Source organism: Leptonotus elevatus, chromosome 17 (assembly GCF_054856555.1).
Source record: "Leptonotus elevatus isolate MCC_2025b chromosome 17, RoL_Lele_1.0, whole genome shotgun sequence".
Taxonomy (NCBI): Eukaryota; Metazoa; Chordata; class Actinopteri; order Syngnathiformes; family Syngnathidae; genus Leptonotus; species Leptonotus elevatus.
The window spans coordinates 12195789-12223746 of record NC_141255.1 but is presented as its reverse complement, the minus strand read 5'-3'; the positions used below and the strand labels follow the sequence as shown (position 1 = coordinate 12223746).

At 40.5% G+C, this 27958-nt stretch overlaps 3 protein-coding genes across 7 annotated transcripts; 2 read left to right on the top strand and 1 right to left on the bottom strand.

Annotated features, from left to right (window-relative positions):
- Nucleotides 1-8: 8 nt before the first annotated feature.
- Nucleotides 9-6708, top strand: tspan5a (tetraspanin 5a). 2 transcript variants are annotated; one of them, XM_086058544.1, is made up of 10 exons: nucleotides 9-450; nucleotides 858-908; nucleotides 1125-1271; nucleotides 1368-1538; nucleotides 2839-2964; nucleotides 3047-3094; nucleotides 3816-3932; nucleotides 4011-4072; nucleotides 4475-4575; nucleotides 5198-6708. In XM_086058544.1, the coding sequence occupies exons 1-9, from the start codon at nucleotides 370-372 to the stop codon at nucleotides 4545-4547; spliced, it is 876 nt and encodes a 291-aa protein (XP_085914670.1). In that variant the 5' UTR covers nucleotides 9-369; the 3' UTR covers nucleotides 4548-4575; nucleotides 5198-6708. The 2 variants fall into 2 exon arrangements, with proteins under 2 accessions (XP_085914670.1, XP_085914671.1); XM_086058545.1 differs by lacking the exon at nucleotides 4475-4575.
- A 103-nt stretch (nucleotides 6709-6811) lies between these two features.
- On the bottom strand, nucleotides 6812-16458 carry rap1gds1 (RAP1, GTP-GDP dissociation stimulator 1). Of its 4 annotated transcripts, XM_086058540.1 has the most exons (15): nucleotides 15989-16458; nucleotides 14842-14949; nucleotides 14651-14773; nucleotides 14358-14483; nucleotides 13280-13426; nucleotides 12835-12963; nucleotides 12388-12513; nucleotides 12006-12149; nucleotides 11806-11937; nucleotides 11589-11723; nucleotides 11361-11486; nucleotides 10911-11050; nucleotides 9810-9936; nucleotides 9608-9736; nucleotides 6812-8803 (listed from the first exon to the last, which is right to left on the bottom strand). In XM_086058540.1, exons 1-15 carry the CDS (start codon nucleotides 15990-15992, stop codon nucleotides 8676-8678), a joined length of 1824 nt encoding a protein of 607 aa, XP_085914666.1. In that variant the 5' UTR covers nucleotides 15993-16458; the 3' UTR covers nucleotides 6812-8675. The 4 variants fall into 4 exon arrangements, with proteins under 4 accessions (XP_085914666.1, XP_085914667.1, XP_085914668.1 ...); XM_086058541.1 differs by lacking the exon at nucleotides 12388-12513; XM_086058542.1 differs by lacking the exon at nucleotides 13280-13426.
- A 773-nt stretch (nucleotides 16459-17231) lies between these two features.
- On the top strand, nucleotides 17232-27670 carry slc1a1 (solute carrier family 1 member 1). The gene is made up of 12 exons (XM_086059255.1): nucleotides 17232-17548; nucleotides 20326-20466; nucleotides 20537-20629; nucleotides 21212-21326; nucleotides 21436-21478; nucleotides 21550-21642; nucleotides 21917-22101; nucleotides 22413-22520; nucleotides 22822-22944; nucleotides 23993-24187; nucleotides 25286-25420; nucleotides 25741-27670. The coding sequence occupies exons 1-12, from the start codon at nucleotides 17449-17451 to the stop codon at nucleotides 25979-25981; spliced, it is 1572 nt and encodes a 523-aa protein (XP_085915381.1). The 5' UTR covers nucleotides 17232-17448; the 3' UTR covers nucleotides 25982-27670.
- Nucleotides 27671-27958: the final 288 nt, after the last annotated feature.

Here is a 27958-nt window from a genome sequence, read left to right as displayed (position 1 = left end):
CCCTCGTACAATGAGAGCACAGCACCTGCCTCGGCGATACCGCCTTCCGTCGGGCACACTATCCCAAAGCAAAGGAACACATCTTTGACTAAATAGCGACAATTGAAACGAGGCGTGCGTGCCATTCGGATTGCGTTGTGCTTACGTACAAAGAGACCGCCTTATCATGACATTAAACTGGTCAGGGAACGCCTTTTGAGGACATTTCGACAAGCGGATATGGTGATGAGACGTATCCGTGGAGTGCCTCTTGAACCCGCTCCACAAAGACCGTGAAGCAGGCCCGCCCGTGTTTTTGTTTTCAATTGTGCTACATTTTATTTCTTTGTTTTCTTTTTCTGTCGCTCTACCAGCCGATGATGAGCAAACATGTCAGGGAATCACTACAAAGACCACGAAGTCAGCTGCTGCATCAAATACTTCATTTTTGGATTCAACATCCTCTTCTGGGTAAGCGAGGAGGCCTGCGTCGTCACACCTGTTCCTATTCAAATCGGGATTAATCCAAATAGCGTTAAAAGACGCGTTTTGCTCCGAAAATAACGGAATGGAGCCCTGCTGGTGCAGTACCAAAAGATGGGTGACAGCTGCTAATCGGCTTTTTGGTGCCCTTCACTGTCAGCCTTGCAAAGACATCAAGCACAAGTTTTGTGGGAAGCTGCTGCAAGTCACTTTCGACAATATTATTGATATTTTATATATTTCCCGCCATGTTTTGCTTACATTTACAGCTTCTCCATCTTTTCATGGACATACATCTGCTGCTAAAATGTATTTCAACACCCATGGCAAACGTAGTCTTTATCGAGTCCTTTTTTTCCCCCTTTGCTAATTTAATGTGTTGCTTTGTTTTGCAGCTGTTGGGCATGGGCTTGGTTGGAATTGGCTTGTGGGCATGGAGTGAGAAGGTGAGTACAAATGAGGGCTATTTTTATACACACATGACTTACCAAGCAATATTGTGATTTTAAATATTAGCTTACCTCATTCTTACCTGGTGTAGCGCGATTTCCACTTTGCTTAAGTAGCCCCTTGTCTCCCCTCAGTCCAACTTGTTGGCCGTTTGGGGCTTTTGCAGTTTCCCGCTGTGTGACAGATGATGCTTTGCTTTGTGTCTCATCCAGGGGGTTCTGTCCAACATTTCATCCATCACAGACCTGGGAGGTCTGGACCCGGTGTGGCTCTTCGTGGTAGTTGGTGGCGTCATGTTTATTCTGGGCTTCGCCGGATGCATCGGAGCGCTGCGGGAAAACACCTTCCTGCTCAAATTTGTATGTCGCGCGCAATTTGCGAGCGCTCGCCTTCAATCGATCGTAAAGGATAACCGCCGACTGACCGGGAACGGCTGAAATCTTTTCCCCTCGCAGTTCTCAGTGTTCCTGGGAATCATCTTTTTTCTGGAGCTGACCACCGGAATCCTGGCTTTCGTCTTCAAGGATTGGATCAAGGACCAGTTGAACTTGTTCATCAACAACAACATCCGAGCTTACCGGGACGACATCGACCTGCAGAACCTCATCGATTTCACTCAAGAATATGTAAGCTGAAATCATATAGTCAGTATTTATTTAAAAAATAATTAAGAACATCTTTGTTTTTGCATGTTTTGTATTTAACAAATTCACTGCCATTGACGACTATAAACGTCAAAAATTCATTTTAACTATTTCTATTAGTTTAATTTTTCCCCACTTTTGTTAACAGAAGTATGAAACCTAGAATTTTTTTATTGTACATTTAGAACAGATTTGTGATTAATCGTGAGTTAACTAGTGAAGTCATGTGATTAATTACGATTAAAAACTTTAATCGCCTGACGCCCTGACGAATTTTTTAATAATCTTTTAATTTTTTTATTCATTCACTGCCATTAATGGCTATAGATGTCAAAAATTCATTTGAACTATTTCTATTAGTTTAATTTATTTCCCCACTTTTGTTAACAGGAGTATGAAAACCTAGAATTTTTTTATTGTACATTTAGAACAGATTTGTGATTAATCGTGAGTTAACTAGTGAAGTAATGCGATTAATTACAATTTAAAACATTTATCGCCTCTTGCCTTTAATTTTTAATCATCTTTTAAAAAAAAAAGCATTTATGGCAGTAAATGAGTTAATAACAACCACATCCATTGCCTTTGGAAAGTCTGCTTAGCTTAATGCTAACAAACAATACAAAACATCATTAACTGACTCACAATTTTATCCAATGAAAAATGATTAGCATTACTGCAGCATACTGAGGAGTTGTGACCGTCTCCATTTGTCTGCGTTAACACTGCCCCTAATAAATTCTTTACGGTCTGTTTAATGATGTCATTAGTTTGTTTTTATGACATACAAGAGCTGTGTCAAACTCCTTGTCGCCGTGGGCCACTTTGTAGTTACGGCTGGCCTCATTGGGCTGTTATGAAGGTGAAATCAACTATTTTATTGTCTCGTATTATTTACGCAACAAATGAATGGCTCACTTGTTTTGAAAATCTGAAATAGTTAGAAATATTGCAGTTATTGTATAAATGATTGAATTGTTGTTCAAGTAACTGTAAAAAGGGTAACAAAAAACTTATTTACGACTATTTAAAATGTTGTTACATAAGCAAGGATTGAGGAAGGTGACACACGCGGTTTGCTTTCGTGTGCCACATAAAATGATGCGGCGGGTTGGATCTGGCCCCCGGGCCTTGAATTTGACACCTTGTGATAGAGTGCTATTTTTTAATGCCCCGTTTGATCGAATATTTCCGCATCCATCTGCTTGTAGTGCGCCTAAAATAGGCACTGTAAATAATGTATTATTTATTTTTATTTTTTTTTACCATCACTGCATTTCAGTGGGAGTGCTGCGGCGCTTTTGGAGCAGACGACTGGAACCTCAACATCTACTTTAATTGCACTGATGGAAACCCCAGTCGGGAAAAGTGCGGCGTTCCCTTCTCCTGCTGCACCAAGGATCCCGCAGTATGTGAATAGTCTCCTAGTCGAACACATGACTATTTCATTGATACTGAAAAAAGATGGGTGCTTTTTTTTTTCTTTTTAGGAGGATGTAATAAACACTCAGTGTGGATATGACATTCGAGCAAAACCGGTACGTGTGTCATTAACTCATTCGCCGCCATTGACGGCTATAAACGTCAAAAATTCATTTGAACTATTTCTATTAGTTTAACTTTTTATTCCACTTTTGTTAACAAGAGTATGAAAACCTAGAATTTGTTTTATTGTACATTTAGAAGAGATATAAACATTTCGGATTAATCATGAGTTAACTAGTGAAGTCATGCGATTAATTAAGATTACAAATTTGAATCGCCTGATGCCCCGAATTTTTAATAATCTTTTCTTTTTTTAATTCATTGACTGCCATTGACGGCCATAAACGTCAAAAATTCATTTGAACTATTTCTATTAGTTTAACTTTTTTTTTCACTTTTGTTAACAAGAGTATGAAAACCTATAAAAAAAATTATTGTACATTTAGAACAGATATAAAAATTTGTGATTAATCGTGAGTTAACTAGTGAAGTCATGCGACTAATTAAAATAAAAAAAATGTAATCGCCTGTTGCCCCTAATTTTTTAATAATATTTTATTTTATTTTTTTAATCTTTTCTTAAAAAAAAAAAAAAACTAGTGAAGTCATACGATTAATTACAATAAAAAAAAAAATATCGCCTGTAGAGCCAAATTTTTAATCAAAAAAAGAAATAACTTATGGCAGTGAATGAGTTAATTGACATTATTAATCACATATTCATCAAAGGAACAGTGTGATACTGCAACTAAACAATTTGTTTGCGTTCCGCAGGACTCTGAGCAGAAGGATTACATCAATGTGAAAGGCTGCGTGCCGCAGTTTGAGAAGTGGCTGCAGGACAACCTTACCTTAGTGGCGGGGATATTCATCGGTGTTGCGTTGCTCCAAGTCAGTCTCGCCAACTTATTTCACTGTTCTCTAATTTAACGTAGTTTATTTTAAAAATTGCTAATTCGCCTTCCACAGATCTTTGGAATTTGTTTGGCGCAGAATTTAGTGAGTGACATTGAGGCTGTGCGCGCAAGCTGGTAAGGAAACGATCGGAACGCCATTGATGCTGTTTTTTTTGTTTTGTTTTTTCAATCCGTCCGTCGTCATCTCGGCACATTGCAGCTTCTGTTTTGCTACCTGACCAGGATGTGGTAGAACCTCTTAAGTCGAATATACCATCGTTTGAACTTTCCATCTTTGTGATAAGTTTCCTTCTGCTGTTCATGGTCGTCCTCACATTTTTCCTCGTTATGGTATCCGTTTTTTTTTTGTTTGTTTTTTATTTTTATAATGACAAAAATTTCCACCTGCGTTTTTCCTGTTCTATGGTTGGCTTGAGAACAAATTCGACTTTAGAGGTTCCACAAGCAGGCAATACAGGAAATCACTTCACCCCTCTTTCTCCCCTCCAACCCCACCCCTTCCACATGCTTCATCAGGGTGCCCCCCCAACTCTCCATACGTCGACCCCCGCCACATTCGGGCAAGAACGCTGCGGCGTACTACTCGTGAGGCACATGCTTATGTGTGTTTGTAACCGGTGGGTGTTGGTTGGCTTGATGTGAAATAGTTCTACGTTAATTTGCACCACCAGTCATTTTTTTTGTACAAAAACATATCTCAATTTCATAAAAGATCAAATGTCGTCATTATGCACTAGCTTGTATTTCGGAGAATCACATTCATTGTTGTCGTGGTGACCCGATTGGTAGAGCAGCCAGGACATTTCGTGCGTTAGCGCTAGCGTCAGTGCTTTGTGTCTTCATTGTGACATTGCTTAAAAGGGAAAGTCAACCCAAAACTTTTCTTTAGAATATGTTCTATTACCCCACTAGTCTAAAGCAGAATTCTAATTTGGGATTTGGTGTCTATTTTGTCAATTACTGTAGACTAAAAATGAGATAGTTAAAAGCTAACGACCAACCATGGCTCACCTGTTTACTGGATTTTGCTGGGCAAAATTTTGGGGTTGACGTCTCCTTTTAAATATGTTGTGACCGCTTGCTTTCTACTCGAGTACATCTTCATTTCCCCCCATTGCGATGGCCATTTGTCAAATTATTGCCAATGACAACCAAGCCCCAAAAAAGAAGTTTTGAGTATTTGCCACTCACAAAAACAACCTGAGTAGATTTTTTTTCCCCCCTCTGATTTTGTTCTAGCGGATTTTGACGAGTCAGCTGCAGGATTTGAGGCCTCCATGAGGACGTCAATGAAGGGGACAGTCACCTGCACTACTCACTAAGCCAGCACCTTTTTAAGGCACTACTACTGTGTGAAAGAAAATATGTACAGTACACCTGTAAAAAGAAAAACACTGCCTGTCTTTAATTACCGTTTTAGTTGAGACACTGTTCCCATTAAGTTGGCTAGTTCTCTATTTACCATTACAATCATTAAAAAGAGCAATAAGATTACAAAAATGTGTGCAAACAGGACCTAACCTTGTTAGCTTACCAGGCTAAGCATGCTAGTGCAGACGGGTAGTAACTCGGTCCCACCTTAGCAGCGCAGCGTTAGCATTTTTGAGCTAACATGGCTAATACACAGCTTACCTGGGAGCGGTTAAAAGGTGTGCCTGTTGATTTTTGAGGGATTCAAATGACTGGGGTTTTGATAGAGCTTTTTGATTAATGCTTTCAACCTTAGATCAGTATTTTCCATAATGCGTGAAGTTCATAACAAAGCCCTGCTATACTGTAGTTAGATTATTTGTTTGTGTGACACATGATCCATGAGCCCAGTGGTTCTCAACTGGCGGGTCACGGAAAGCTCGTAAAAAAAGTTAAATGCATTTGTATACGTATTTTTTTTTCAGTACAATATGGAGGTGTACCAAGTTCCCACATATTAGCTAAGTGACAGGAAACATTACTCACTTCTGCTTAAGTCGCTAGTTTACGCTGTAAACAAAACATAGTGCAGCTCAGCCTTTGACTCGCAGGCGCCATTTCAAAGGCTATTATTAAAGAAAAGGAAAAAGCTGGATCTTATCTTCCATGAAAATCTGGAGTGACAACAGTTGAGAACCACCACATTAGAATTTAGCTTTAGTATAACGTCAGCTGTAGAAAAAAATAAGCTATTCACTGTTCAATGTTTTGAGTTTGAGCCACACCACACCATGAACCATTTGAGGGTGTGCAATTCACCCCCCACCCCCCCTCAAGAAAAAACAAACAAAACAAAAACACACTCTTAATTGGCAATGTTTCACGTAACACTAGTTGTTTCAGTGTTCAATATTTTACGGGCTTTTTTTTTTTTTGTGTTATTTTAACAACTGTCATTTAAGGTCTTCAATGCTGTGAAGGGTTTGGGGTTCAAGTACCGGTCATTTAATGCCCTGTTTTAAAAAATGTAGTTTTGGTTCTGGCATGTTTTAGTTCATTTAATGTTATATTTGCCGCCCATTCGTGACATATGTTATGTTTCTGCACTTGAATCAAACCTGACACAAGCATCTTGTACATGTTTTTTTCTAAACATGTTGAATTACTCAAAAAATTATCACTGACTACTTACTAACGGGTTGTTTTAGATCAGTGTTTCCCACATAGGCATTATTTATATGTTCTCACTTATCACCTTGAAAATGGGGCTGTGTTGAAAATAAATGACTGAAATGTTAAACAAGATTGTGTGAAGGGACTTAAAAAACAATTATAACCAACATGTTCCGTTTGTGGTTTGTATTGCATCACTACATCATTCTTCATCGTAAAAAAATATTTTTTTAGTTCTGGTAATAAAGAAACAAAGACACTGACCCCCACTAGCTATCATCTTTTAATTATTTTCTGTTACAATCCTCCAAATGTACAACTTTTTGACATTTACAACAAACATTTACGTTTATAGTACTTTTACGCTGTTGCTATGGATACAACTCATTAAGAGCACAAATCTGATAAATAACCATTCGCACTTTTTTTTTTTTACAAAAAAAAAATCCAACAACGTAACATATGGTAACATTTGTTATAGATCGGGACATGCCAAGATTTACAGTATATGCAATGTGACATGATAAAGCAATCTTCAGAGATCCATTGGGGCGGCGGCTCATGCATTTCTTCACTAATGTGCATTTGATTACAGACGCTAGCTGCGCTTTTATTCACTGCTAAAAGTGTTTTTAAAAAAGGTGTTGGGGGGGGGGGGTTGTTGCTTTTGTGCTCTCAATGAATGATGTCATAATATCTCAACAGGTATTCGACAATGTAGCAGTGACACAGGCGGGGGGGCAAGAACAACATAACCATGATCTGTATTTACTATGTCCTGAACATACACCATAGTTTCTGGTTAATCGTGTCAACAATTAATTTCATCTACAGTAGAAACTGCACTGACACAGACAAGGGTGTGAAATAATTTGCAGTGTTCATTTCTTTTAGCAGATACCCAGCTGACTGCGCCCAAACGTAATGATGAAAATGCAAATGTTTCGCAATTTAATCTGTTCAGCGTAACAAGACAAAAGCTCGTGGACAAGTTCATCCTGGAGGACTCCCGGAAATGGCCAAAAAGACCTTAAAATGGCTGACTTCCTGTGTATGGTCAGACAGGCGCTTTTTTAAAAACGTTTGGTGGTTCAACTCATGATAGACATGCCTAAAAACTTTCAATGTCCTGCCTTTCGGCTGGGTTCTGTGCAAAAGGATCCCCGCCATAGACGCCTGATACTCTGCAATTAAGTAGATGAACAGCCGATCTATGAGGTAATGCGGCAAAAAAACAAAACAAATACAAATAATACTCAAACCTCAACATATTAAAGAAACAGCCTATATTTAGTACAAGGCTGGGGAATCTACCTATTGTGCGTGGGTCGGATATACTACTCACAAAAAATTGGGGATTTTAGGTGAAAATTCTGGATAAACTGGTGTACTTAATTTGACCTGTAAACTTTTGAATGCACACATCAAACTATCCTTAACTCTTAATGAGTAGTATATAGGGTGTGTGTTTTTTTAAATAAAAAAATCTGAAACTGGCTCCCCACTCTTGTGTCAGGGGTAAACTGGCCAAATGTGTTCAACATGGCAGCTTTTTTTGTAAGGGTGCTGCACGGTAAACCGGTACTACAAAAGTACAGTGATACCTCACCGTTAAAATGAAAAATTACCACATATTCTTAATAATTACTTATAATCTTTACAGTGCACAATATTTTGTATTGTTAAAAAATACTCATTTTAATTTATGTGTTTTGCTACCTCGGACTCCATTGCTTTTACTGATATTTTAGATTTTTTGAGTGGTGGTGTTGTTTCAGTGTCCATATGGAGGTACTTTATGCAGGTGTAGTATCGAAGTGAGAATTTTGGCACCGTGACATTAGCATGTACAAGTGAAAGGACTGAAGAACGACTGGTGCGTTGAAATCTGCTAGCTCATCTCAATAAAATCGAAAGTTGTCGTTTTTGTGGTCTCAAATGTCACGCCATATTCAGTCTGTCCTTAGCGCATGAGTCAAGGGGATGTCTGTCTGGCAGTTAATGCAACATGGTACCTTGGCACATGACGATGGGCTTACAGTACAAGGGGCAGCGCATTCATCGGGTGTGATCAGGTGCAGGGCATTCGGGTGTAGGAGGCCGGGAAGGGGGTGTTGACGGCGAACCCGGCCGCTTAGCTCTGGGCGGTTAGCCGCTGCTCCGTGAGCGACGCCTGGTGGGACACCGTCTTATTTTCGTGCGAGCGAAGCTTGGACACCACGTCGATGAACGCCCGGCTCTGGACTTCTTTGTGGAGGGGCTCTGAGAGAGAGAAGAGACCAGTTTCTTCTTCAAAACACGATCAATCCACAAGACTAACATGAATCCGTATTAAGTCATTTGCTCCCAATTGCAATGGTGGGTATTACAAAAAACGGCCAGCGGGTGGCAGCAGAGTATCTGAGAAGTGTCGTAAAACTCCAGTTTTTCATTCTGTGGAAGCCGTGTGGCATTATGTCACCTCAAGATGTTTGTTTGACAATAACAAGTGATTTAACATGATTTGGGGTTGGTATTTGTGTTTTTATGTTGGTGTCAAACAGTATATGATGGCAAATATTATTGTTATTATTATTATATACAGTATCATACCAACTTGAAAAATGCCATGTTTGGTAACTCAAGCAAGGTGGCGTTTCCCATTTCCTGAAAAGTAGTGATTTTGGAGATTATAAAAGGATTCCACCCCATAGCGACTAATAGATTAATTTAGCACTCGCTAGGTGATTTATCAAACCTGTGATGAATTGCGGCGTCTGATTTTGCATCTTCAAATATGCAGGATGGCCATGTAGGCCGAGTAAAAATCAAACACAAACATCAAAATATGGCTTTTGTGCTGTCACCAGCTTCACCCAAATTATTGGAGCGATCAAATTCTTACGTTAGCCTGTGATTTGTTCCACTAACACTTCCGATTCCATTACTTCCTTTCCATCTTGCGGTGCTCTCTAATAACCATCAGCACTATATTTGCTCTTGAAATAAAGTGGAATACTGATCGCCATTTAGGTCTGCAAAAATAACAAAACGAAACCACTATCTTTTGCGTGTGTGTGGTCTCACCAGAGCCCATGACGGCACAGATGAGTATCATGGAATTGTATTTAATCTCCGGCGCACTCCTCTCGTCCGACAGGAGCTTGTGAAGCACCGCAACGAGGTTCGCTCCCACAAAGTCCTTCTCTGCTGCAACTGTGAATTGATGGTAAGAACAGTTCATCATTTTGGGCACCAATTCTAATTGCACGCAGGTCATTGTCCTCACCCAAATCTAGCGCCGCAATCAGACCCAGCGCCACCAGCGCTTCATTCTGCATGATCATGTGCTCACTGGTTGCCATGGTGACCAAGTGCTTGACTCCTCCTCCCTGGATGACTGTCCTGACGACTTCCTGAAAAAGCACATTTATAAAATATATATATTTGAACGACTTGTCAGGAGATTACATTTTTTAATCACAATTAATCGCATGACTTCAATAGTTAACTCGCGATTAATCGCATATTTTATATCTGTTCTAAATGTACAATAACATGTACAGTTTTCAAACTCTTGTTAACATAAAAGTGGGGGATTTTTTTTTAACTAATAGAAATATGGCTGCATCTTCATAATAATTCATAAAATTGAGTAATAACAAAAAAAAGATGTACTGTGAAAAGTGTGATCTGGATTTGTGTTGGTCATTTCTCTGCCACTAGATGGCATAATTGCATTTGTAAGACAGTGACAGCTCAGTGCACTTTTCTTTTCATATTAAGTGCTATCTAATCTATACCGTGAAGTAACTTGTTAAATTCTGCACATTTTTAAAATTGTAAAATACAACTTGACCCCAGTCTCCACAAATAAATGCATTATTATTTAACGTATTCCTGCTAAAGGGATATGGATATGCTGCTTAATCATAGATAGCAAAAAAAAAAAAAAAAAAAGATATAATCAAGCTAGTGGCTTGACTTGTACTCATTTAATTATGTTTTATCGTAATAAAGATAAGTGCGTAGAATTATTAAGGTAAAAGTCTTGTGTAACTTGTGAGAAGATTGAGAAGGGCAGGGAGGCAAGCATCAAGGCTAAGGTCGGGCCGTTCTGAACTTCCTGTGCAAAAGTTAAAAGCTTATTTGTTAAAAATGAAACCTTTGTGCATAAATGGCTGGCAAGCGAACAGAGGAAGCGTCTGACATCATCAACTGGAATTCGCCCACCTTCTGCATCTGAATAGCAACGAGAAGGAGCTCTGGACCGATCAGATAAAGAAAACGCCTCACTTCTGATTTAACTTTAAACTTTAAAATTAACACACTAATTTTGACACCCCTGGTAACGACCGGTCAAAGCGAGTCACCAAAATGGCTGTCAGACCTTGGACTTGCTGTGTCGAATGAGAGCAGAAAGGAGCCTGTTGGACTCGCCCATCACCCCGGCGTGATCTTTGGCTTCACACCACTCCACCAGCCGCTCCACCAGTTTCCCGTTGGTCCCAAGCTGGTCCGCTGCTTCCACTGAAAGCAATGAGCCAGATTCAGTGCGTTCGCATTGGCCGCCCGTGTATTCTGTTGTGACACCAAACACGGTTCCCCCAAATATATCACCCGTTATCTTAAATGTGTTACTGAAAATCTGCAGTTCACAGCAATCTCCTTTTTTTTTTTTTTTTACATTCTTTCCCAGCTTCTTATATTATAATGACCAGCAAACATGGTCTGTCTTTATGGTGGATTTTCACCAACTGCGGGGAGGGTTTGCAACATATCACGCGGTGATAATCAGGGTCTTACTGTATTGCTATGACAAGAAGAATGAGACTTTCACCTTGTGTGTCGATGAGCATGCGTAAAGTCCCCAGGAGCTTAAACTGGACCGGCGGCATCTCTGACTGCAAGAACTTCAACACCACATCTGCCACTCCAGCTGACAGCATCTTGGATTTGTTCACAACTGGTAGGACGCGACACAGTGTGATCACGGTGGAATCTTGGCCCTCGTGTGCACCAGAGAGTGTGTCCAAACTTTTGATTGGTATATCAAGACTCCACTCACCAGGTATGGCCAGGTTCCGAAGAGCACTGAGAGCTGCGTGTTGAACTGTGACATTGCCTTCGTCAATGTGCCGATCCAACAGTTCCAAAAGCTTCTGTACGATACCAGTGTCTACCATGTGGATGCAGTTGCCATCTAGCAAAAAAAAAAAAAAAAATGGATTTGGGGGTTGAATTATCAACATGATTGAACAAACCGCCAGCTTATTAAGTCGTACCATTGCGGGCAAAATTCGCAATGGCAAGCGCGCCAGCCAGTTGCAACTGGTGGTTGTGTGATGGGATCCAGGAAAGCACCCTCTGGAAGACACTGCCCTTCCCTCCCTCAAACAGCTTCTGCATGGACTCGTCTGCACAGACAGTCAAGAATTACTAACAGGGGTGGAGCTGGAATGCAGTTGTAAAAGTGGCGATTTACCTCCGAGCAGCAGGAGCACCATGAGGTCGGAGGCCGTCTTCAGCTGGGCCACGTCCTCCTCCCGCTTGCCGTCCACTGTTTGGCCCACCACCTCCAGGAGACATTCCACCAAGCCCGCCTCGACCATCTGCAACTTTATCACATCTGGACGACAGCGAAGGCAACGATGAGTCAGGAATCGTATAGAGATGTGCAACATGTACCGATACGGGTATCAGTATTGGGCCGATGCCCCATCACTGGCATTGATAGATGCACAAAGATATATTAGTTGCAGTAAATAAATGAAAATTTTCGGACCAATTAAGTACAATTGGAAAGCTTTTTTTCATTGTGTATGATTTTATTTTATTTTTTAACGCACACACAAATGGCACATTACCATTCTCTGCAAGGGGAGCCAGAACCTCAAATATCATTTCTTTCTTTTCATGCTCCACTTGCTTCTGGAAAAGGCGCACCAACTCCTCGGCAATGTTGGTGGAGGCAAACTGCTCTTTGCTAGACTCTGACGAGACAACGGGAATCACATCACAAATCGCAAAGCACGTCGTCTCCTCGTAGCATAACGTCAGCTTAGTTTAGAACAGGCAGTAAGGCTTGGCATCTTAATTTGCCTGGGAGATTGTTTTTTAGGATAAGTAGGTGCTGCTGTCAGTCATATTGCCATAAAGCGGCCATTTTAGGGTTAAAATAATTTCACCACTTCCATTTACTTCAAAAGCAAGCTTGAGGTTTTCTCTGAATGCAATCAAGTTTGAACTACATATCCGGATACAGATGGATTTGGGTTTTCTTTATTGCATGTGGGCTGAGAAGCTAAACTCACCGAGCTCGGCTAAATTCCCAAAGGCGATGAGGCACATTTCTGTCAGGGCAGCGTTGTGGGAATGGATGCCGAGCAGCTTCACCAGAGTGGGGATCACACCCATGCTGATCAGCTGGCCTTGTAGAGAATCTAAAGAGGGGAGGGGGCGGGTGTAGTTGGGAACGTAGAATCAGACAGACATTGGTGAAGCCCGCCATTCAAGACTGTGTCCACCAAAGGGCCCCAAATTTGTCGCAGGTCCATTTTTATTGGCTCGCGAGTAGTATGCGGTATGTTATCATTAGTTTCTGTAGCTTATAAATCGCTCTAATTTTCAGAGGTAAAGCTGGAAGAATAGCAGAGCATGGCAGAAAGGAGAAGAATGAAAAATCCCTCGTTTTTTTTTTTTTTTTGCGTACAGGAGAACACCGGCGTATTAGATGACAGTTGATCTGACGGTCATTACCATTATCATTGCTATAGTTCATCAGCATGCCACAAAAGACTGTCAAGAGCTTCTCATTTTCCGGCTCTGTATTTTGGGAGAGGGTTTTAATGTGTTCAGCTACTATCTGAGCCCCTCCTGCCAGGTCAACTGCACTCCTGCCCTCATCTGCAAAACAAAAGAGGCCGGGACACAAATCAACCACAAAGAAAAGAAAAATAAGGAAAAGAACCACTGTTCTATACATTATCCCTGCAGCGTAATACAGTCAACCAAAAGTGTAGACAACAAATCTAAAGAAATGTGTCAAAGAATACATTCTTTTGTTAATTTAAAGTCCTGGCAAGAAGTTTTTTTAAATATATATATATTTAAAAAAAATTATCACTAGTGAGGATAAGCAGCACAGAAAATGGATGGACGTATCGGATCCTTATCAATTTAAATGTTGATAACATTTTTAGGATGGACACCTTAGATGATGTGCTCATTTTGCCCGGCCACGTCTGCAGGTTATAAATTATTGCGATTAAATGTGCATTGTGCACTATTGTTGATTTTAAATGCTAATATTAGAAATATATATGACATGTGAATGCTTATATAAGAAACTAATTAAGGCGCAGCACTTTTGTCTTTCTCCACCAACATTACACAGCAAAAGGATGAGGGCCATGCTTCTTTACACGCCCACCATTGACTCCATAATCAAGCCCCCCCCCCCCAAAAAAAAAACCCGTCACTTCCCACTGAATTTCCATAGCTGAGCAAGCCTTTCAGCACGAAAAACGCCAGAAACGACAACTGGTATTTAAAACTTGACAACAGGCTGTGCTGTGGCGATTAAAAAAACAAAACAAATCAGCTACCATCTAGGATGCTGTCCGATGCTTGCCATTTGTATTTCCAGGAAACATACTACGTTTGAATGTTTTGATGCAGATTGACTCATAAAGACTGCGTTACTAAAGGCTCTGCGTTTTCCCCCAGCAAATGTCACATTCCAAAGCGCGCAATGCTGGCAACCTGTTGGGCCCTGAAACCCAAAACCAGCATCAGGCCCTTTATGAGTCCGCGTTCATACGGCAGAGCTACTTACGGCTGTCGTAACAGATGTTGCCAAGAGCCCGGCCCGTCTGCAGGAGAAGCTCCTGATCGGTGGAGTTCAACAGCTGAATGAGCGGAGGGATGAGGCCGGCTTCCACACAGGGACTCCGCATGAACTCTAGGGAGGAAAGCACTATCAATGACTGCAGTCATAGACCAGGGTGGCTCAAACTGAGTGTCACCCAATCTGTCGACTAGACGTGGTTCAAAAGAACTATAAAATGGCTGCTTCAAAACAAAATGGTTGACTACCTATGCCCCTTTACCTTGGAGATGGACCCTTACCATTTTTGGCCACCTCTGCTATGATATTGGCGACTTTAGGAGTGCAGGATGACTGGGGGCTTAGCAGGGTGGAGAGCAGGGGAAGAATGCCCATCTCCTGGATCTTCACAGTGGCCTCTGTGTCTGGACCAAACACACACAGTTAACAGGATCACCAGATCTCGGGCGAACGCATTTCGAAGCGTACATACTGTTGTTGACTAGCGCTTTTAGCAGGCAGTCCAGGCAGCTCTCCACGCTGTCCGAGGCGCTGTCTGTGGACGCTAGTTTTAGCTTCGCCAAGGAGTCACTCAGGTTGTCTGGAAGCAAAAAATATTCCGTTGAGAGTTGGCTGCGATTCTTACCACATAGCGCACCGCCTGCGATGCGGAAAGGGCATCTGTAAAGCTAATGCGAAAATTTTATTATATGTAGAACATTTAGATGAAAAATACTGTAGTATAGGCAGTTTTATCCTAATACATATGATATTGAAATGTATACAGTACGTACAGTAGTGTTTTGAGATCCGAGATTTTTGTTCCCTATCGAATTCAACACACTCATCTTTTATCGTTGAAATGACTGGAAATTAATCCGAAAAGCACTCCAAAAAAAGGGTACCAAGAGAGATCCATCCGGCTGCTGCCAAGTCATACCATATTTATATTGCGCTTTCCAACAATACATGTGCAAGGGTGAGTCGCCAACTGTAATTTGTTTGTCCAGTTCATTCAAATTGCTTAGTGTGCGGCAGGCCATAGAGGCTGATTAGACAAATAAATCGAACGTCCACATACTGGAAGCAGTTCAGCCAAGAGAAACCCTCTGAAATGAAGAATTGGGAAGATGTGATTAATGCATGGATCAAATATTACAATTTACATTCAAAACGTAGGTCAGTGCTTGTGAAAGTGTTTCTGCAAGCAGAGAAGGCTGTGCTGGTCCTGACTAGCGGGTCATACGTGGCCCTACTTTGCCGAGCCCTGACCTAAATGAAGAAGGAAATATTCCAGCGGAGTAATATGCAACCGTACTGCGTTGCGTAACAGCTGTAAAAGATGGAGGAGTGCCATCTGCACCATCAACAGCGCAGCCGGCGGTGCCATTTCGGAGGATGGAGCCCACACCCAAGCCTCTCGAGAAGCAGGACACTATTTACTGCCGATGCAATGCAGCATCCTAATCACACACACAAGATACCCCGCCCGCAAAGGCTCCCCCCACCCCACCCCACATCGCTAATAACATAGCAACTGTGATGGCGTCATTATGTATATACTGTATATGTTAAAAATACATATATACAGGCCATGGTGGTTTGGATTGACAGGCTAGCTTGTTAGCTTAGCGACTCACCCATCTCGACGGGATGCTGCACCGGGAAAGAGACGAACGTGGGGGGGTGTGGAAGCTCTCCAGCTCGTCGTCGCGGGGTCTAATGAAGGCCAGCTCCCCCCGATACACACATACGCACTGCTGCTGCTGCTTCTGCTTCTTCTTCTTGCCACCCTTATCTTATCCACACGTCTTCGCTGATGTGGCGAGTGAGCTAACCAGCTAACACTCAGCCAGTCAGCAACTCCCAAAAAAGGTAAAAAGCTGCGACTCGTTGTTATACGACAATATAACTTCCAGTCATTGCCCACCTCACGCAAGTATGTGTATATATATATGTGTGTGTGTGTGTTGTTGTTTTTTTGTAAGAGGGTCTTTAAAGTACAGAACCAGTCTGGTGAGAGTGAGGTCGGCAAGGAAAGACAAGTTGTCTGGTTAAGCTTTCAAAAAAAAGGGAGGAAAAAAAAAAAAGCGCAGACACTCCCTTCAATGTGAAGGCGGCGACAAGTCGGTCAGTAAACACTTCCGGCTGAACCTTCCAAATAAAAGGTCAAAGACGCTTTCAAATTAATGAGAAAGCCACAACATTGCAATTTGTTTTTGTCTTTTCACCAACTAAGAGCATAGATACAAACTGATTGTTTATAATGTTTTGTCTAAATTAACTTAAATCCAAGCACATTTACATATTGCAAAACTATGTCACACTGACAGCTACATTGCGAACATTTTGTTATAATATGACTTTAATGTTGTATAAAACCGCAAATGTGTACGTGTAAGATTGACCTCTTTTTCTCGTAAAATTTAATTACAACATTAATGTCGTATGCCTGCGCTCTGCTTTTTTTTCTTGCTGTTGCAATCTGCATGGAGAGCGTTGGTGGGCGGAGTCTCCTGCATTCGTAACTTTTTGTCATGTGGCTTTTCTTCTGCTTTACATATCTCTCAGGCTTGCGTGTTATTTTTGTTTAAATAAATACTGTCTTCTTGGTTGTTTTCTCCTGAATCCGCCATCTGCGTTTGTACACCACCTGGCAATCTTGTAAAATTGTAATACTTTACCTTATCTGACCTTTCGTCCTCATATTACGACTTAAATGAAATGAAATCTCACCTTTCTCGTGAATGTTTTGCTTTGCTGGGGGGGGGGGTATTATATTATTGTCAACTAAATATATTTTTTCCTCGTCTCATCCTGTGCATGTTCCCAGTTCCCACCCCGAATTTTCCATCACTGTGCTGGATTCTAACACCCAGTCGTCGAGGAGAAAACGTTTCGGACACCTTGTGGGGGAGCGGGGGCTCTCCGCATCCTTCCTGTTTCAACCCCCCTCCCCTCCCCTCCCTTCCTCCTTCGCTCACTCCGTCGCTGGCCATCAAGAGCGTCTGACGCGACGCAGCAGAGCCTCATCTGCTCGTGACATTCCGGCTTTTGTGTCCGAGCGAGGAGGGGGGGAAGACCTTCTTCGTGGACCACCATGGACATGATGGGCGACAAAGGGCGACGACGCGTCAGTTGCAAAGGCTTGCTGAAGAAGAACTGGTTGCTGATAGCCACGGTGGTATCAGTGCTGCTCGGTATGCATGCGCATCCATCTCCATTTTATCCTTCAGCCTCTTTTGCGGTACACGCTGAGCGCATACGTGATGCTTTATGAAGGGTGGGGGAGCTTTTCTCTACCGAGTCACCTGGGGGAGCATGCAAAATGTGTGAGAAAAAAAATAAAACAGGACGCCACCGTTCAAGTAGTACTTGGGTGCACTGTTTTAATAAGGCGTAGTTCCTCTCACACTGTAAAAAAAAAAAAAAAAAATCGTAAAAAAACGGTAATATTCCGGCAGCTGGGGCGTCAGAAATTACTGTGAAAATTACGTTCTCGTAAAAAATTTTTTTTTGCATAATTAAAGTAGTTTTTAATTATAATTTTAACAAGCTTGTATGTAATATAACAGTATATGACAAAAAAATAATGTGATAAATTTTTCAAAACATGACCAATAACTGTTAAAAAAACAACTAGATATTGGGTTTAAAATTGCAACAGTTTACTGTTAGGGTAATTCATGTATACAGTATAGCATTTTTACCCCTTACGAAGCTCTACCAGTAGTCACTCACCTTCTGCTGACACAGCATTAGGAGTTCAGTATTTTGCTCAAGGATACTTCAACCCATCGAACAATCGAACCCACAACCTCAGGGATACCAGACGGCCAATCTACCACTGACACACGCTGCCACTGGCGTTTTTATGTATTTTACACCTCATGAAATGTAGACCTGGTAGTGCTGATTCCAGCATTTGTAAGTCCAATTGTTTGCTTTGCATATTACTCACCCTCTCAAGCTTTCTATTACCGTTTTTCTTTTTTACGAGAAAGTAATTTTCTGTTATTTCACAGTATTTTTAAGGGCGCCCCAGCTGCTGGAAAATTACAATTTTCTAAAAACAATTTTTTTGTTACAGTGTATATCTCATTAGCTGTCCTGTTAAAATTAATGTTAATACAATGAATGCTACCATCTATAGGACATTACAGAAATTGTAGTTATTTTCACACACAAAAAAAAAGTCAATTCACAAATAAGTAATGGTAAAACTACACATTTTTACAATTAATTTCTCAGTGTATATATATTTTTTTCTTTCTAGGGTTTTAAAGTTGAATTTGACATTTTATTCCATTAAATAAAAAGTAAAATTCTGTTATATTACAGTTTTTTTTTTTTTTACAGTGCAGGTTTTACTGCATGCCACCAATTGCATTTGCAAACAATCAAAAGTGTGTTCACAATTAGGAATTGCAAAAAAATACGACCACAATAATAAAGTCAGAATTACTATCTTTAATCAATAGGGACTTAATATTCATGTAATAGGCTTTTGACTTTTTGATGGCGGTGTTATTCTCGTAACATTAAAAAAATAATTGTAGCCGACAGTAATGACTTCATTCTCACTCTTTGTTGTAATATGACTTTACTATTGTAACAGTGTAAATATTTGTTGTTATAATGAGGGGTTCTTAAAAATCTTAATCTGCGCATGTCGGCTGCCGTAGGCACTGCCGCCCTCAGTCAACATACGACGGACAGGAATCGCTGCATTTTGCAAACGACAAAAATTCCCTGGCCGAGTTTTGTTCCCAGTAGGGCTAAATTGTTGTATCAATAAGTTATCGTTGAAACATTACGACTTTTGTTGCAATATGTTATTCTCGTAACATTACAGTTATTCTTTTAACATTTCAATTGTTGTTTCTAATATGATTTAATATATATATATATATATATATATATATATTTGTTCACACCATAAAGCAACTCCTGACCTCCAACTTTTTTGTTTTAGTAATGCGTTATTCTTTTAATGCCCCAATTTTATTATCATAACATTAGGACTTTATTCTGACACAATTACATATCGAATCGTGTAACACTATGGGTATTTTTAATAAAATTACGACTTAATTCTCTCACCATTAATACTCTATTTGGGTAAAATTACAATTTTATTCTTGTAACATTCCAATTTTATTTGAACAAGAGTAGGCTACGGCTTTATTTTCTTAAAATTTATTCTCGTATTATTATGACCAAAGATGGCAAATCCAGGTCCAGAAAGTAAAACCCCTGCCACAGTTTGGTTTTAGCTACAGGTGCTCGTATTAAACCGGCAGGTAAATGAGGTCATCACGAGAAACACCCGCGGCTAGAGCCCAACTCTGGCAGGTTTCTTGACCTGGTTTTCCTATCTCTGATTATGACCTTAGTCTCATAACATTATGACTATTCTCACAAAATTTAGACTTGATTTTGGTAAAACTGACTTTTTATATTATTTAGTTTTTATTCATACAAGATTGCGTCTTTATTCTCATTATATTTCGACTTTATTTTCATACCCTGACGACTTTATTCCCCACAAAGAGTTTGTTTCATTCTCGCAACAATGTATTTCCGTAACATTACATTTTATTCTTGTAAGAGTACAAGTTTTCTCACATGATTACTTTGTCTTTACTCATTTAACGGGACTTTTTCCCCCTCATAAAATTACTTTATCCTGCATTATTGTTTTACTGTATTGTAATAATACTTCATTCTAGTCACATTACGGATAAAGTCTTTTAAAGTCTCGTGAGATTTGTTAAAGTCTCATGTGCTTTTGTCATTTGTAATGGTTGCATTCAATCAAACTGGCACTATAAGAGCCATATGCCGTTGTTACAATCAATTGCTAATAGCTTAGTTGAGCCTTTTTTTTTTTTTTTTAATGGGAACACAACTCTTGTACTCTACCATTAGAGCGTCTTGTTGTTGCATTAAGCAGGCAATTCTGTTGATATTGCAGGGATCAGTCTGGGTGTTGCAGTAAGGGAGTACGCCTCCTTGTCCCATCTCCACAAGCAGTATTTTGGCTTCCCGGGAGAGATTCTCATGCGAATGCTAAAGCTGGTTATCCTCCCACTGATCATTTCCAGCATGATAACAGGTAAAAACACAAATCATACCAGTGGGAATTATTACGCCTGTGCTGAATGTTACTTGCGTCATGTGCACAGGTGTTGCAGCCCTGGACTCGGAGGTGTCAGGCAAGATCGGCCTGCGAGCTGTCATCTACTATTTCTCCACAACTATTATTGCTGTTATTCTTGGTGAGTTCAACTTCCACATTAAACAATATATATATATATATATATATATATATATATATAAAAGAGTCAGGAGTAGGGGTGTGAATTTCCTAGTACCTGGCGATTCGATTCGTATCACGATTCATAGGTCCCGATCCAATTCGATTAATCCCGATACGACTCTATAAATCGATTATTGCGATTTTATTTTTTATTTTTTTTTACTCAAATTTAGAAAATACAAATCAGTAAACTTGTACATGTACACTGTAAGATTTGTATGAAAATGTATTTATTTATCTGAAAATTCAGGCTTATTACTGAACCACTGCATTTAACAAATAGGTGAAATAAAATACTAAGACTTAATGTTCCATTAATATAACATTCTTACATGCTTAATGTGTGAATCATTTTGTTGAATATTTCCATAACAATTTGATGTTTAAAGATCGATTCGGCCGCATATTGAATCGATTCGAGAATGGCGTGCTGTAATATCGCGATATATTGCCGAATCGATTTTTTCTAACACCCCGAGTCGGGGGACTCCTGGTCAAATAAAAGCAGGTACCTGAAGGCGTTCATGTGGATTCTTGGCAGGCATTATTTTGGTGATGACCATCAAGCCTGGAGTCTCTCAAACGGCGCAGCATATCGACAGAGCCGGAATCACGCCCAACGTCACCACCGTTGACACGCTGCTGGACCTCCTCAGGTGTGTCATTTAAGTATTTATTTACATTAAAAATTTTTTTTAAAAAAACATGACGGCTCTGTGTTTGTGTCACGGCATTTTCCTAATCCTATTCAATTCTGATGAACAGAAACATGTTTCCGGAAAACTTGGTGCAGGCTTGTTTCCAACAGGTAAGCAAACGTACACCAGCGGGTGGTCCTCACGTCACGTGCAGCTAACGCCAACAAGTGTCTCACTCTAGTACAAAACCAAGCGCAAGGAGTTGGAGCCCCCTCAGAGGGATCCGGTCACAAACATTACTCTTCTTGTGACAACCGTCATGGCTGCCGTGGAGGTAGGCTACTCTGTTATAGAGTTGATCGTGAATTTGTGACACGTAAATTACGAATGTCAGTTTTACAAATACCAGGTCTGCCACAATACGACACCGTGTACTTTATATTTATATTATATTATTATGTGTTAAATAAGGCCTGGCCAATATGTTGGTTTTAAAAATGAAATGTGGGCGACTACAAAATTTCTTTGAGCAGCTATTTGTTTATAAATTTCATTCGAAGATGTACGGAAATGTGAAAGAATGACCCGCTTGTGCTCGCTGTCATCAGAATATCACCAAAGACTACAAAATCAGCGGCTCGTACTCCGACGGAATCAACGTTTTGGGCCTCATCGTATTCTGCGTGGCGTTCGGATTGGTCATCGGGAAGATGGGTGACAAGGGACGCATCCTTCTGGAGTTTTTCGATGCCCTCAACGACGCCACCATGAAACTGGTGCATATTATTATGTGGTAGGTCACGCGCCATTGAGTTTTTCCATTTTAAAACCATTTTGGCTGTGCTGGATAAATGTAGGCAGAATTTAAAAAGGGATGTTTACTTTTTTGTCACCTGTTACTTACGTTCCCAGTCACACGCGCTTATTTACACCATTCAAAGCATGCAGCAAAATATCACACACACGAACCGTCGTCATTTCGGTCTGTTTAACATGTCATACATTTTGCACAGCTTGACGTGAGATTTTTTTTCTCCATCAGGTTGCGGAAAGCTGACAATTTTTGTCGCTAAATACCTTTAATTTTCTGTTGTTTTTTTTTAGCTACATGCCAATCGGGATCCTGTTCCTAATTGCTGCCAAGATTATCGAGGTGGAAGACTGGGAGATCTTCCGCAAAATGGGTCTTTATATGGTGACGGTGCTGAGCGGGTAAGCCGGGGGAGGTGGAATTTATGCTTGACATTTTGGCCAATTCTCTCGTCCAGTGGTCACAGATAAGGCAAGGACATTTCGAAACTGCTCAACCTGCACATAGCGTAATGACAGCTATAAGCTCACACCTGTAAATCTAAGCACGGGTCAGTGCATTCGCTGCGGTAAGGTCTCAAGAAGGATACAAATACACACCAAGGCCATTATCCAACATCGGCGGCAACACACACTCATCGTAACATGCGTGACATTTTGCCGCATGCTTTGAATGGCCAACGGCGCGTTTGTCCTCATACAGACTCGCCATCCACGCCATGGTCTGCCTGCCGCTCATCTTCTTCATCATTGTGAGGAAGAATCCGTACACGTTCACTCTGGGGATGGCACAGGCGCTGGTGACAGCGCTCATGATCTCCTCCAGGTACCATTCACGTCAATCGCCCTCTACCTTCTCGGGTTGAATTTAATCAAAAATCCCACTTCTGGTTTGAACTGATTGTTTGTAGAAAAACAAAACGGCGTTCCCAAAAACGTTTAGCTCTCTCCTTACCTGTAAACTGCAGTGATATTAGTCACTCTTTGCTGACGATAAGGAATATGTGCCTGTGCCTATTATGTTTGTCTGCATGCGTAGCTGCACCATTTAAGTCTATTGCTTAAAGGGTTACAACACCGCGACTATCTATGCCGGTGGTGTCAAACATACGGCCCGCGGGCCGGATCAGGCCCACAAAGGGTTTAACCCGGCCCGCGAGATGATTTTGTAAAGTAAAAAACAAATAATAATTAGTAGTCGGACCAATTAATCAGCTGGCCACAATCAAAACAAAAATTAATAATTTCACAAGCAATCCTCAGATGAGCTTATACGTGGAATTGCCCTGGATGTCATTATTTTACACACAACCTAAAGTTACGGTTTGTTAAAAAATCAAATAAAAGAAAATCATAGACCGACATAAACGTGCTAAATACAACGCAAATTAAATTATTGGCAACATAAACACATATGAGAAGGATTAACGTCTTTATAACTTCATTAATTGTGCCGCACAATGCATTCTTGGAACAATACATATGCAAAACAGGTCGCTACAACACGCCCGGAACTCATACAGGCAAAGTGTAGCTGTGTTCCATTTGCATTCGTGTTATTTTTTGGAACAATATAATTACAGTTGAGCCCCGTAATGTAGAGCTAGCCCACAAGTAGCGAAAATTTACATATTATTGACACCAATTGCATTTAAGTTATATACCATGATTTGCCCAATGTGGCCCTTGAGCTAATATGAGTTTGACACCCCTGGTCTATGCTAAGTGTTAGCCTGTCAATGAATTTTCTCATTATGTGTCAACATTAAGCCAGTGGACTTTATTGTCAAAGTTATATGCTGCGGTGGGTGAACCGTGTTATAAACGGCAGACTGGCCTTGGCCTACCTCCTGTGATGAGATGGTGTGTTGCAGCTCTGCCACCCTGCCCGTCACCTTCCGCTGCGCTGAGGAAAACAACTGCGTGGACAAGCGCATCACCCGCTTCGTCCTCCCCGTGGGGGCCACCATTAACATGGACGGCACGGCGCTCTACGAGGCCGTCGCCGCCATATTCATCGCGCAGCTCAATGACTACGCCCTGGACGTGGGGCAGATTGTGACCATCAGGTATGATGCTCGCTCACCTACGGGAGGAGGGGCGGGGGTGTGTGCAAAATGCAATATTTTGACGACTGAAATGTTTCGTTTAAAACTCTACCGTTGTTAGATTTTACAACCGTTTCTCTCATAACAATAACATTGTTTTTTTAAATAACATTGCAACTTTTGTCTTCCTAATATTACCATTTTATTTCCTTAACATTATGACCTCATAAGATTCAGAACTTTCTCATAAAATTACACTTATTTTCCCTCAAAATATTCACTTTTGCCACACACCTGTTTTTTTAAAGCTGAGCCGTGATTGGTTGATATCTGAGCAACTGTTACGTCACTTTCAGTCGACGGCAAGTGGCAAAATGGCCGTCCCCTGAGATGGAGAAAAACAGGAGGATTTTGCACTCAAAGGCAATCTTAATCAAAATTCCATGAGTGAGGGCACATACAACATATTACTGTGAACAATATTTTTGGGTTACCATGTTTTTCCATATTTAACTCATTTAATGCCATTGACAGCTATAGACGTCAAAAATTAATTTGAACTATTTCTATTGCTTTAACTTTTTTTCCCAATTTTTAACAAGAGTATGAAAACCTATAATTTTTTTTGTACATTTAGAACAGATATAAAATGTGTGATTAATCGTAAGTTATCTAGTGAAGTCATGCGATTAATTACGATTACAAATTTTAATCGCCTGATGCCCCTAATTTGTAATAATTTTATGTTTAAAAAAAAATATATTTTTTTTTATTTTTAATACTTTTTTTCTTTTAAAGAAAAGATTATTAAAAATTAGGCGCATCCAGCGATTACAATTTTTGACTTCACTAGTTAACTCACGATTAATCACAAATTTTATATCTGTTCTAGTACATTAAAAGAAAATCTAGGTTTTCATACTTTTGTTAACAAAAGTAGGAAAAAATGTTAAACTAATAGAAATAGTTCAAATTAATTTTTTATGTCTATTAGCCGTCAATGGTAGTGAATGAGTTAATAGTGATTCCTTTGCTTACCACTTGATGTAGTTGTACGACACTTATCACTGAATCACTGAATCACTGCCCCACATTTGACACATTGCTTCTTTGTTGCAGTATTACCGCAACAGTGGCAAGTATCGGAGCTGCAGGCGTACCGAACGCCGGCCTGGTCACCATGGTGATCGTCTTGACAGCCGTTGGACTGCCTGCCAGTGATGTCACGCTCATCGTCGCTGTGGATTGGTTGCTGTAAGTGATACGTTTCCATCCATTTGGCCTGTGAGCTGTTCATCGCCATTTCTGACACTTTCACTTTAAAGCGACATGTTCCTTTTATTGCACCATTCCTCTTTGCCAATTAAGAAAGACAGAGAAAAAAAGTTGTTTTTTTTTTGTTTGTTTTTTTAAAGGTTAATGTTTTAATATAAAAGTCATCAGAAAGAGTCAGAATATTAGTAGAACATTTTTAAATGCCATCCCGCTTATCCTTCACATTTGTTTAACATTATAAGGAAAGTCTTGTTAATATTCCAGTCCATAAGCGGGCCCTACATGTGGTTCTGCCGCAGAGACCGTTTCCGCACCATGATCAACGTCCTGGGCGACGCGTACGGCGCCGGCATCGTCCAGAAGCTCTCCAAGAGCGAACTGGAGAGGATGGACCTAATCTCAGACGTGGACGTGACCAACCCCTTCGCCCTGGAGGTCACGCCGGACGGCGACGAGTGTGACAAGAAATCCTACGTCAACGGGGGCTTCGCCGTCGACAAGACGGACGCCATCTCGTTTACCGAAACGTCGCAGTTCTAGCCCCCTTGCCGCCGCCCTCGCCCCTGCCTGAAGAAAGTGCCATATACCCTGAGGGATAATACCTTCTATCAGCACCTATCATCAGCAATAGCAGCTTCCATTCATCATCACTGACATTTACCACTGATTTCAAGTGCTTCCTTTTTACACTAAAATGATACATTTATACTCCTGGAAAAGTCCTTAGTGGATGGATGGATGGATGTGAGGCGTGTTTATCGAGCAGCGACATTCCACAATGCAGCTTTATTTGCTTCTGAGTAGAAACGCACGGCTCCTATTAACTATTTGTACAGAATGTTACAACTGTGCCAAGCCTGTGAAGAGGTGAGTTGACTTGAAGGCTCGAGTCGTGAAACACTGTGAACTTTGGCCGCATAATAAATGTAGCGCCCTGTTCTCGGGAGAATTTAGTCCGGAAAACGCCGCAGGAAATTGCGACATTTCGAGGAAAAAAATAATAATACAAGATTAAGGTGGGAATATCATATGAAAAATGAATGCTGTTGAATGAGTCATATGAGGGGTAGTACGAGAAGACATGTTGCGAAAAAGTTGGAATTTTGCACACAAAAAAAAGTCAGAATGTTGCGAAAAGATAAAAAGTCGTAAAGTTGCAAAAAAGTGGTAATGCGAGAAAATGCAACGTTACGAGATTAAGGTCAGAGTATTACAAGAAAAAGTGGTGATGCTGTAAAAGTTGTAATTGCAGAAAAAGTTAACGTTGCAAAAAAAGATCCTAATATCGTAATGATCGTAATGTTATGAGAAAATATTGCTATGTTTTGAGATTAAGAAAGGAATATTACGAAAAGAAGTGGGAGCATTTTGTGGGGGAAAAGTCAAAATGTTGTGAAGTGGTGATGTTAAAAGGAAAAAAAATGCGGCTTCAAAAATAAAGGTCAGAAAATTAAAAGAAAAATTGGTAGTGTGGAAGAAGTCATAATGTGAAAATTGGTAACATGAGACAAAAACAAATCGGAATCTGAATTTTCCAAGGTGATATTTAGAACATTTACATTTAAGAAAATACTTTATTTATTAAAGAAATATATATTGTCCTACACTGCACTATTTAATGATATTAAAATGTTCATATGTAATGTAAAGAGGAAGTGAGAATGTTAATAGACAAAAATACAATTTCAAGGTGATTTATAATTGTGAAAATTTAATATTTTGCTCGTATTGTCCTATACACATGTGCAAAATGTGCATTAATGTCAAATCTAGTATTAAATTCTCCCAAGAACAGGCTTCTTAAGTAGTGTCTTGTGTTTAGGCTGTTACAAACTAGACGAGAACCACTTTTTTTGATTTTGTTGTTGTTGTAAGCAGCCCAATTTGTAAACGCGCACGCACACACACACACACACACACACACACACACACACACACACACACACACACACACACACACACACACACACACACACACACACACACACACACACACACACACCGAGGAGACCAACGTACTGTACTGTTATGCTCGTGTTACCTTCAGTCAGCTTTCAAAGTGTACTCCAAGACACGACTAAATAGCCTCTAACACATTTTGCCATCGAAAGCGGACAAGGTTCTTCGGAGCAATCGACAAGGTGGCTCGAGTGCTTGATGATTTTGTCGATTCATGTATTCGCTGTCCAGTATATGAATAAAAACAAGTCGCTTCCAAAGCATAAATGACTATTGATTGTTGCCAAGCAGGTAATTCAGTCGGTCCCGTAATTTACGAGGTGGTTTGGGGAGGAAAAAAAAGCTGACCAAAATAGAAGCCCGCTTCAGCACATCTTGTGCAATAGATCCCAATGTTCCTCTTGTAGTAACTGATCTACAGCCCCGGACGCTCGCTACGCCGTTGGCCACTAATGGCCTCGCCCTGATTTAATGCCAGTGTGCGCAGTTATCCAGGCACCGCGCAAAAAGTCAAAGCACCTCCACATTGCTTGTACCTGTTCCTGCCCCAAGAGCTTA